This window comes from Ursus arctos, unplaced genomic scaffold, assembly GCF_023065955.2.
Source record: "Ursus arctos isolate Adak ecotype North America unplaced genomic scaffold, UrsArc2.0 scaffold_13, whole genome shotgun sequence".
In the NCBI taxonomy this organism is placed as follows: domain Eukaryota; kingdom Metazoa; phylum Chordata; class Mammalia; order Carnivora; family Ursidae; genus Ursus; species Ursus arctos.
Genome location: NW_026622797.1, coordinates 9,148,355 through 9,160,517, shown reverse-complemented (window position 1 = coordinate 9,160,517; position 12,163 = coordinate 9,148,355). Strand labels below are relative to the sequence as shown.

The following is a 12,163-nucleotide window of genomic DNA, read 5'->3' as shown; positions in this document are numbered from 1 at the left end:
ATGTTGCCTACAGGATACTCTTTAGATTTAAGGTCAGATGTATGCTAAAAGTAAAAGGATAACTCCATGCAATTGTTAGCCAAAAGAGAGCAGGGGTGACTGTATTTATATCAGACAATATAGACTTTAAGTCAGAAACTGTTACAAGAGACAAAGAAAGACATTATGTAATGGAAAAAGGGTCAGTTCACCTAGAAGATAGAACAATTATAAATATATATACATGTAACATCAGAATACCTAAATATATAAAACACTAAATATATAAAGCCAACATTGATAGAACTGAAAGGAGAAATACAGCAATATATATAGTAATGGTAGGAGACTTCACTATTCCACTTTCAATACCAGATAGTATATCCAGACAGAAAATCCATTTAAAGAAGCAGTGGACTTTAACAACAGTATTTACCAAGTGGACCTAACAGATGTGTGTAGAATATTTCACCCAACAGAAGCAGAATATACCTTCTTCTGAAGCACACAAGAAACACTCTCCAGGATAGTTCATGTGTTGGGTCACAAAACAAGTCTTAACAAATTTAAGAAAATTGAAATTACATCAAGTAATCCTTTTCAGTCACAGCGGAATGAAACTAGAAATGAACAGTGGAAGTAATACTGGAAAATTCACAAATATGTGGAAATTTAAGAATACACCCTTGATTAACCAAATGGGCCAATGAAGAAATTACAAGGGAAGTTAGAAAATACGCTGAAACTAATGCAAATGAAGACACAACATGCTGAAACTTATGGGGTGTAGTAAAAGTTGTACAAAGAGGGAAGTTTACAGTAATATTGACAATGAAAAAAGAAGAAAGATCTCAAACAATCTAACTTTACACCTCAAGGAACTAGGAAAAAAAAGAACAAACTTAGCCCAAGTTAGCAGAAGGAAGGAAATACTAAGATTTAGAGCAATGGAAATGGAAAATAGAAAAACAATAGGGAAAAAAATGAAATTAAGAGTTGATTTTTTTAAAAGATCAACAAAATTGACAAAACTTTAAGTGAAAAAAGAGAGATGACTCAAGTAAAAGCAGAGATGAAAGAGGAAGAGTGCCGGGCTGGCTCAGTCAGTAGAATATATCACTCTTGATCTCTGGATTTTAAGTTCGAGCCCCACATTGGGTGTAGAGATTGCTTAAAAATAAAATCTTTAAAAAAAAAAAAAAAAGGAAAGAAAGAAATGAAAGGGGAGATATTGCAACTAATGTCATGGAAATAAAAAGGATCATTAGAGATTACTAGGAACAATTCCATGCCAACAAATTAGATAACCTAGAAGAGATGTTTAATTCCTAGAAACATACAACTTACCAAAACTGAGTCATGAAGAAATAGAAAATCTGAGTGGACCTATAACTAGCAACAGGATTGAATCAGTAATCAAAAACCTCACAAGAAAGAAAATGCCAGGACCAGATGTCTTAATTGGTGAATTCTGCCAAACATTTAAAGAATTAACACCATTCTTTTTCTCTCTCTTCCAAAAACTTGAAGAGCAGGGAACACTTCCAAACTTATTTTAAGTGGGAAGCATTACGCTGATACCAAAGCTTGACAAAGACACTGTAAAAAAAGAAAATTACAGACCAATGTCCCTGATGAATGTAGATGCAAAAATCCTCAACAAAATACTAGTAAACTGAATTAAGCAGCAAGTTAAAAGGATCATATACATTAATCAACTGGGATTTATTCCTGGTAGGCAAGGATGTTCAACATATGAAAATCAACTCATGTGATACACCATATTAATAGAATATAGGATAAGAATCACATGATTCCCCTCAAAGGTGCAGAAAAAACATTTGATAAAATTCAACACCCTTGCATAAAAAAAAAATCTAAACAAACTAGAAATAGAAGGAAATTACTTCAATGTAATAAGGGCCATATGTGAAGGTCCCACAGCTAATATCATGCTTTAACAGTGAAAAACTGAGTTTTAGCTCTGGGATCAGGAACAAGACAAGGATGATCACTCTCTCCATCTCTGTTCAGCATGGTATTGGGAATATTAGAGCAATTAGGCAAGAAAAAGAAAAGACATTCAGACAGGAAAGGAAAAAGTAAAACTATCTGTTTACAAATGATACGATCTTATAGGTAAAAAACCCTGAAGAGTACACATGTGCGTGTGTGCGCACACACACACACACACAAAACCTGTTAGAATAAACAAATTCAGTAAAGTTGCAAGATACAAAATCAATATACAAAAATCAGTTGCATTTTATATACTAGCAATGAACCATCTGAAAAGAAAATGAAGAAAACAGTTCCTACGTGTAATAGCATTAGAAGAATAAATGAATAAATTTAACCAAGGAGGTGAAAGACTTGTATAGTGAAAAGTAAACCCTAATGAAAGAAAGAAAGAAGACACAAATAAATGGAAAACATACCATGTTCGTGGACTGAAGACTTAATGTTGTTAAAATGTCCATACCACATGAAGCAATCTACGAATTCAATGCATATCAAAATCCCAGTGGCATTTTTTACAGAGATAGAAAAAAACAATCCTAAAGTTCAAAAGGAACCACAAAGAACCTGGAATAGCCAAAACAGTTTTGAGAACAAAGCTGGAGGAATCACACTTCCCGATTTCAAAATACATTACAGAGCTACATTAATAAAACGGTGTGGTACTGGCATGAATACAAGCATAGAGACCAGTGGAACAGAATAGAGAGCCCGGAAATGAGCCAATGCATCCCAACAAGGCTGCCAAGAATATACAATAAGGAAATGCTAGTCTCATCAACATATGTCTCTAGGATAACTATTTTCATATGCAAAAGAATGAAATCGGACCCTTGTCTTACAGCATATATAAAACTCTACTCAGAATGGATTAAAGATTTAAACTCAAGACCTGAAACTGTAAAACTTCTAGAAGAAAGCGTTGGGAAACTTTGTGTTATTGGTGTTGGCAATGATTTTTTGGTTATGACACCAAAAGAATAGACAACGAAAACAAAATTATTCAATGGGGGTTACATCAAACTAAAAAGTTTCTGCACAGCATAGAAAACAATTAATGGAATGAAGAGGCAACCTGTAGAATGGGAGAAAATATTTTCAAACTGTGTATGTGGTAAGCAGTTAATATCCAAAAGATATAAGGAGCTCCTTGAATTAAGTAGCAAAAATAAATAAATAAAAATAGCCAGATTAAGAATGGACAAAGGACTTGAATAGACGTTTCTCCAAGCAAAAGATGCTTAATATATCTAATCAGGGAAATGTAAGTCAAACCACAATCAGATATCATTTCACACCTGTTAAGAGTGCTATTGTCAAAAAAAGAAAAGACAAAAGATAACAAAGAAATGTTGGCTGGGATGTGGAGAAATTGGAACCCTTTATACTTTTGGTGGGTTGTAAAATGTAGCTATGGAAAACAGTATGGAGGCTCCTCAAAAAATGAAAAATTGAACTACCCATGTGATGCAGTAATCCCAAAATTCTTTTGGGTATTTTTCCGAAAGTTAAAAGCAGGGTCTTGAAGAGATATTTATACAACCATGTTCATTGCAGCATTATTCACAGTAGCCAAGATGGGGAAACAACCTAAATATCCATCAGTGAATGAAGGATAAAGAAAATGTGATACACACACATATATACATATATACATACACACAATGGACTATTATTCATCCTTATAAAGGAGGGCAGAATAATACTTGGATAAACCTTGAGGTCATTGTGCCAAATGAATATTCCAGTCACTGAAGGCCAAATACCACGTGATGTCACTTAAATGAGGTGTCTAAAAAAGTCAAACTCCTAGAAGCTGAGAGTAGAATAATGGTTGCCTTGGGCTAGGGGGAGGGGAAAACAAGAAGTTGCTGTTCAATGGGTATAAAGTTTTAGTTATGCAAGATAATTAAGTTCTAGAGATTTGCTGGATAACATTGAGCCTATACTTAACAATACTGTACTGTACACTTAAAAACTTAACGATATAGATCTCATGTTAAGTTTTCTTACGACCATAATATATCGAGGGTCTAAATTTATTTTGAAGTCAGTTTCTTGTTCATTTAATGTTATATTTTCTTTGTAAGCCTTTATTAATACCACAGCATGGTGGTGGCTGTGGTATTAATGCCAGTGTTTGTTCAGATGGCTGAACTACAAAATTAAGCTTCCCAGGGTTCCTGGTAGCATTGCTGAACCACAAGTGCATTGTTGCTCTTGACAGCCCTACCCCCTGGCATTGAATATATCCTCATGTCTTGTTGAGGAGAGGTGATGTGTGTGCCGCTACCAGTGACATTCTCTGATTAAATTCTAGGCAGGCCCCACTGAGCCCTCTTCTTGACTAGGCCTCAACCTTGACCTACAAAACTGGATTCTCATCACAAATGATTTCATATGTGTGTGCGTGTGTGCACGTGCACGCGCGCACACACACACACACACAGTCTAAGAGACTTGAACAAATACTAGCATAGTTCCTTCCTGTCAATGCAAAGCTGTGTCGCTAAGGGTGACAACTCCAGCCCCCTTAACTTCTTGCCTGGGAAAGCTCAAGGCTGCCCAAAGAATCTACTGTTTGTTCCAGACAGCACCTGACCGTGGTGCCTCTGAAACCCAGTCTCTGTGGGTGTGTAGGACCCTAACTTCAATAAGCACCAGCTAGCTAGCCCAGGTGGCCCAATCACACTGACAAACCCCACCTTCCACTTTTTGTGTATTTCTAGGTCTGACTCTGCTCAACAGCACCCCCTGCTGGCCCCCGTTCTCCCTTTAAAATGCCCTGTCACCTTCAGTTCACGCTGGACTCTCTTCCTTAAGGCAGTAGTTACTACTGGTTAAAATCTGTTCTTACCTCCTTAGTTTCTGGTTTTGTTTATCTTTGACACCGGTCACAGGTGCTGTTAGGTCAGCTCCCATTACTGTGTACCCCAACAGCTACGGGTGAGCCAGAAACTGACTCTCCTCAGAGTCATTTCGGAAATCATTTCATCTTAGTGCTTTTGTTGAAGAAGTTTATTAGTAGCCACAGGAAGAAATAACTGTTTCCCAAATACGGAGAAATATATTTAGATATATTTTTAAAACTTGGAGCATTTTAAAGCAGGAAAGGATCTGAGAGCCCATTTCATAACACTTTTTTAGCTGACAGAGGAGACCAACACTCAAGGAGGTAAATGAAGAATTCAAAGTTACATAAGTAGTTAGGAATAAAAAAAGAACCAGATACCTGGCCAGCTGACTCCCAGTCCTGAGTCCTTTGCAAACAAAAGGATGTTTCCTCCAACAGAGTCAAACTGTTTTCTCTAACCAAACAGGCTAAGTAGATTCCAGTGTCACTTACCATCTCCTTCCCAAATTAAAGGTACATATTTACCCCCAAGGACCATGTGGTGGTGAGTACCTGCACTAGGCATTTTCACCCTACTCCAAAGATCTGATAGAGAGCTGTATTCCTGGAACATTTTTCCTACCTCATTCAGTGCATCTTAAAATTTATTTTAAGATTTCATTTATTTGAGAGAGAGAGGAGCACAAGTAGGGTGAAGGGCAGAGGGAGAAGCAGGCTCTCCACTGAGCAGGGAGCCCAGTGCAGGGCTCGACCCTGGGACTCCGGGACCATGACCCGAGCCAAAGGCAGACACCCAACCGACTGAGCCACCCAGGTGCCCCTTAAATATATATTTTAATAGTATATTCACGTGGTTTAAAATTGTAAATGTTCAAAAGCGTATATGATGAAAATCCCCTTTCCTCCACTATCCCCAGGCCACCCAGTTCTGTTCCCCACAGGTAATGGCATCTCCAGTTACTATGTATCCTTCTGGAGATATCCTAGTTAAATGTGTGTTTTAATTAGTCTTATACTCAGACCATCCCCCTCCATCCCCAGAAACCATGTGTGGGCATCTTAGAAGGGTGAATAACTTTAAAAATGGAGTCTGAAAGCTATAGGGAAGAATGTTCTAGCAACAGGAATTATTTAACATTAAAATTGATGCCTGAGGCAGAAAGAGTATTTCCTTCTCTGAAACTCTTTAAACAGGATAGTGTGTCATCTTTATGAGGTAGTTTGTAAGTAGTTATTCTGCAGTGAAGCAATGCAATGACCAAAATTACATGTTTAGCCCAAAGGTACAAATTTTTTATTATAGATCTTTTTGGTGAGATTTCTTTCCCATATTTATCAGAATAAGTCTTAAAATATCTGTTTTAGAAATGATTGTTGGGGCGCCTGTGTGGCTCAGTCAGTTAAGCATCCAACTCTTGATTTTGGCTCAGGTCGTGATCTCAGGGTTATGAGATCAAGCCCAGTGTCTGGCCCTGTGCTGGGCATGGAGCCTGGAGATTCTCTCTCTCTCTATCTCTCTCTGCCTTTCTCCCCCAACTCTCTCCCCTTTCCCCCTTTAAAAAAAAAATGAAATGATTGTTATAGTCAACTGTGAAATTACATTTCATCCTTTTCATTTAAACTAGGAAATACTCTGTTAATCAGTGAGGAATTCTGTCATTTACAACAGTCTGATTTCAGTGACTCTGTTTCTTTAGTTTCAAAATATTCAAATCTGGCATTGAAGCATTTGAGAGCTAGCGCTCTGAAACTCCAACAGGGAGGTCTTTCAGAAATAAAGTTTTACTTCAGTGGCATCTCTGAACAGAAGTTACCTTCTAAAGAGCAAAGGAACATCATGGTTTGTCCCTTCATTCCTCTCTCCACCGTGGCACATTTAGACATTTGCCACCAGTGGGGCTGAGGTTACCAGTAGGAGCGTGTAATCACTTTGTTATCTGTTCCACTAGCTTAAATCACAAAAGCAAAATATATGGACAAAAAGGTCATCTCCTTCTGGAACTAGTTCCAGTGGCTGCTAGTTAAACTCTACTACAAAAGAGGTGAACATTTATAGAAGCATGTATTTTTATAGTTGAAATTTCCTAATATGGTCTTTATTCAGAAATGTACATGAATACCAGTCTCCAAAAATAAAAGTACGGATGAGATATTATCACTGGTTCCAAACCGTAAGTCTTCTGAATGATTTTACATCTTCTTCCTACCACCTTTGGCTCGTGGCTTGGTTCATTTTAAATTACTGGTAGTGTGTTGTATTTTTAAATAATTACATCTAAAAATAGTTTAGAATGGAGTACACTGATATTAAACACCACCTGCAATGAGGTCCAGCCATTGAGTGGGTATGGTCTGAGGGCCAGCAGGTTTCTACCAGCCTATTTGGTTCTCGGGGTACACATGGCAGAGGGAGTATTTTCCTGGCCCCTACATGAAGCCTGCAACAGTGAAAATAGCAGGAAAAATATGAGACAGAAATTTATTTCTTCATCCATTACTGAAAGTATTTTGGAGGCCAGTTTTATGGGAGGATTTGAGCATTGGTTTATAGTTTAAAAAAGAAAGGAAAGAAGTTTTTGCTTCATTTGTAGGAAGACACTGGGCAAAGGCCAAAACTTTGGTAACAAATACATTTACTAATAGTCCCTGAGGATCTGCTTGTGACAGGTAGCATGTGAGAACCTGGGCTGCAGACCTGTCCTCGAGAAGCTCATGGTTCAATGGGAAAGACAGGCTTGCGAAAACAAAGCAAAGTTGAGAGTACTGAGGGGCCATGGTAAAGTGAGATTAATTACGTGTGGTGGGTCCCCAGAGCCTTCACACATGATGTCTGAGCACCTGTTCTATCCCAGACACTGTACTGGACATTGGAGATAAAATATAAGTCACAGTCTTTGCTTTGCTGTAAGAGGACCTGGCTGTGCATGGCGTGCGTGCATGTGTGTGTGTGTATGTAGGTTGGGGAAAGGATGAAGTCGCACATTTCACTTGAGACATGTTGGTTCTGAAGGGCCTTTGGCACATCCAGGGGTCGGTGGCGGGTAAGAAATATCAGGTGTGGGAGTCTGGAGTGAAGGGAAGAGGCCTGAGCAGGGAGCCAGCCCTGAATAGGGCCTTTGAGGCCATGCACACAACTGTGATCTCCTAGAGAGGGAAGACAGCTTAGGGCCAAGCTTAGAAGAGACGGAGCTGGGAAGGAAGAGACAGCACCAGCCTGTCTAGCGTGAGGGAGTAGAAGCAGAGATGGATGCATGTGCCTATTTGTGTATTCATTATTATTAGACTTTTCTGTCTTGTTCTCTTAAAGTGCTTTGCTCACATAAGCTTTGTCTCATTGGAAGTGATTAGGCATGAAAAGAACTTGAAATAGAGGAGATTTTTTAAAATCTGATTTCATGTTGTATCAGTGTTCTTCAGTTATCTGTGACATACTTGTTCCCAAACAGAGTAACTTCCTCCATCATTGCTTGACAGCTAGACTGTTAGTGCTGCGTTTTCCCTTCTCTCTGATCGTAATAATGCATTATCTTCCCAGGAGAGCTGTAGTTGGGATTGATTCATGGTGGAGAATTTGGGGGCTGGCTTTAGTGTAATGTTGAACACTGATGCCTCACTAAATCACCCATCCTTTATTCAGAAATTAGATGTCTATTCTATTGTCTGGTATCTGTTCTTCTCTAAAATGGAAAAATGTGAGCATTACTCAAAAGATACTCCATGCAGAAGCATTTCCTCCCTCCCTTCACAAATACTGACTGCCATGTGTCATCTACTATGACAGGCCCTGGGGAGATAGTAGTGAGCTGAGCACGCATAGGCCATGTCCTGAGAAGCTTATAGCCTAGCATAGAAGTCAGACAAATCAAATATTACCATAGTAATATTTGAGAATAGTAATGATCGCACCAGTGGAAGACTAGAGTAACGTGACCCTATAACAGGAGGGGTTGGGAACTCGTTTGGGATTGATACATATTAGTTGTGAGTGCTTGTGAAGAATAACTGTTGGCCGTGGCCTGCTAATGAACTATCTTTATTAGAAACAGCACTTACAAATGATAAAATAACCCCTTCACCCAGCACCAAGATACATGGCTGCACGTCAAGACAGACTTGAGCAATGAAGGAGAATGTGGAAAGGGGGACAAAAACAGCCTGCTTCCTGGGGACATCACCCCTGACATTGGCCTTAGAGCGAGGCTCCCACATGTCTTTTTCTTTTGAAATATGTAAATTAGGGGCTCCTGGGTGGCTCAGTTGGTTAAGTGCCTGTCTTCGGGTAGGTCATGATCTCATGGCCTGGGGATCGAGCCCCACCTCAGGCACCCTGCTCAGCGGGGAGTCTACTTCTCCCTCCCCTCTCTCAAAAAATACATAAAATCTTTAAAAAAAAGAAATACATAAATTGTACATTGCAGTTAAAGTTACGAGAAGTCATGTTCCATCTTTTTCACCACTGAAACTGCCTGGTGAGCACATTCAGTGCCTCCTCGTCTGGGGCTTCAGCAGGTCTGACCCCCCACTCCGATGCCCCCGTCCCTCTGTGTCTTTGCCACGTGAGGTCTTTGCAGACATGCCAGCCGGTACTTAGTTTCTCCATTGGCAGCCAAAGATTCAACGTCTTCCAAAAGGTTTCATTGTGTTTCTAGTAGTTTGTGTGGTTTTTTTTAAGCCGAGTGCAGTAATAGATTCCTCACTGCCCTTGGAGAAAAACAATTTAGCCTTTTTTTTTTTTTTTTTTTTTTAGTTTTCAGTCATTAAAATGTAGATATGTTTAAAGGAATATTTGGTGGACAGTCAGTTTATTCTAAAGCAGCTCTGTAAATTCTGTGAGCTTTTTACTACTTAAATGAAATATATCTTCCCTTGCAGTTGATCTATCTTAATCATCAGGATTGATGTCCTAAAAATGCCTTTTGATGGTCAGTGACTTGACTTCATTTAACAATAAATACTATTAAGTGCCCTCAGCCACCAAAGCTGTTAGGTACCAGGGGGACAGCTGTGGACAGTCTTTGCCCCCAAAGAACTTAATGTCAAAATCTTAACAGCAAAAAGAGGCAAGGACCTAACAAGCCCTTAAATAACTTTCCCTTTGTGTAAATCCTAGTCTTTGCAGTGAACTAGCCCAGTGGCCTGACCACTTAATGGCCTTGTCAGCTGCCCCAACTTCTCAGGTTGTTTCTGCAACTGTAGAATAGAGAGAAGTTGCATGCTTTTCACAATCATTGCTGATGAATGCACAGATCTCAGTAAACACAAAAATGCCAAAAAAAAAAAAAAAAAAGAAAAAGAAAAAAAAGTTTTAAATGCCAACAGATACAGAAACTATAGAGCCCACCACACAAAGCAGAAGAGAACACGGTATATTCCCCATAGAGGTCCTGCTTTCCGTGGCCCTGAGGTTCCCCTTGGTTCATCACCTTGGTATCATCCATGGATGAACCAGCTAGAAGACACAACTCATGTCGGGGGCTTCTAGCAGCTGCGAGAGGCTCCTCTGCTTGCTGCCTGATGGAGGTGGGTTAGCCCTTCCTCTGCCCTGCCTGTGCTTTCACTCTGACCACGTGCTTGTCTGCACCCCTGGCACGCTCCGCAGTGTGTGCTCCAAGGCCAGGGGAAGTGAGGGGAATTCTGTGGGGGCAGCCCTCCGCACACCAGGGTGTCAGGCCCATCTGAGCTCTGTATGGACAGTGCTGGATTATTTTGACAATACATGAGGTAAAGCTGTTAGCATAGCACTAAGCAGAAAGTAAGCACTCAGTGAATGTGTTAATACTGTTAGTACATTATAACATTAATTATTAATTAATACATTAATACCAATATTATTCTTAGTTAAATAGAACATGAGACAAACTATTTCAGGAGCATCTTCTTTCCAAATGTGGTTAGATAACCTGCTTATATAACCAATTGTGTTTTCTCTTTTATCAAACATACAGATGAAGTTTTTCTTCTAAATTTGAGAAATTCTTACTGAACCTTTGCTGCTGCTTTTTTTTTCCCCCAGAAAAATAAATATCATCTTGTTAACCCTCGATCTCCAACGAAAAAACCCGAACATGCAAACAAAAACAACCCACAAAAAGCGAGGCAGTGATTTTGCTGGTGTTATTTGTCCGTATCCATACGGCATAACAAATGTGTTTATTTTGCCATTTGTCACATTTCAGTTTAAGAGGACTAAAATTCCTGCAATAATCGCCAGCTAAGTTTCTGGTACTTAATGCTTTGTGTATCCCCTCAGCTACTTAACTGCTCTGTTTTTTTAGTCCTGAATACATTTTGTCCTTTTAAACAAGTTGAGGTGACGACGTTTGCCAGGAACCGCAGTCCCTCTCCTCATCCGTCAAGGGTCCTGGTTGTTGCTTGCAGGTGCTGTTTGGCACGGCTGACGGGCAGGTGATCGTCATGGACTGCCATGGCAGGATGCTGGCCCACGTCCTCCTGCACGAGTCTGATGGCATCCTCAGCATGTCCTGGAACTACCCTGCCTTCCTGGTGGAGGACAGCAGTGAGAGCGACACCGACTCGGACGACTACTCCCCGCCCCAAGGTAGCCGGCAGGAGGAGGTGGGAGGGTTAAGGTGTGCCATACGGACAGCACGCTGACTTTCTGCGAAGGGCTCCGGAGACGCCAAGGCAGGGTGGCGGAACATCTGGGGCTTGACTCGGCTGTCTTCCCTCTGCCTTCCCTTTTCTCAGAATCACTGTGCAGGCTGATGAGGCTCCATTGGCTTAGGTGTCGCTAGACATGAAATGACCCTTTCTGTGTCCCTAGGGTGTTGTGGGGCTTAGCTGCTTAGCGAGAATGAAGAGAGCTGGAGATGAGAAATGCTGTGCTATTACTATAACTTAATCTGTGGTGTTCCAAATCCCTAATGTCATTAAAGCCCGTAGCTTTAGTTGTGTGAGAAAAGGATTAGTTCTGCCGGTAATGCAGGCCAGTACGCTGGGCTGCCATCTGTGCCCCGTCTTATTTATTTTGGGCGAAAACTTCCTTTTCTCAGCTCGAAGAACCTGTCTTCCCCCCCATAAGCCTCACAGTGGTGTTAGCTTAGATCCGTTGGCATCCAGTTTTTTAACATTCGGGGTGTCAGGGAAAGGTTTCAGGCTCTGGGTGGGGATAATTTCAGACTTCAGCCTCCTTTGCCTTTGCAGTGTCTTTTATCCCTCAAATATGTAAGAGACCCCCCCCCCCCATCCACACAAAAGCAGAAGCCTTTGATGGTCACGCTGGCCATCACCAACAGTAGCATTCAGCCCTGGCTTCCTCGGGGCTTTGGCTCTTCCCCAATACTCCATCCC

The 12,163-nt window shown here is 40.5% G+C and overlaps 1 protein-coding gene across 5 annotated transcripts in view; it reads left to right on the top strand.

Moving 5' to 3' along the window:
- Positions 1 to 12,163, top strand: part of TULP4 (TUB like protein 4) — a 230,938-nt gene that overhangs the window by 176,145 nt on the left and 42,630 nt on the right. For all 5 annotated transcript variants that reach the window (XM_048225871.2, XM_057310918.1, XM_048225873.2 and 2 more), the window contains one exon: positions 11,231 to 11,411. In XM_048225871.2, coding sequence (XP_048081828.1) covers positions 11,231 to 11,411 — 181 coding nt within the window. The remainder of the gene's footprint in view (positions 1 to 11,230; positions 11,412 to 12,163) is intronic.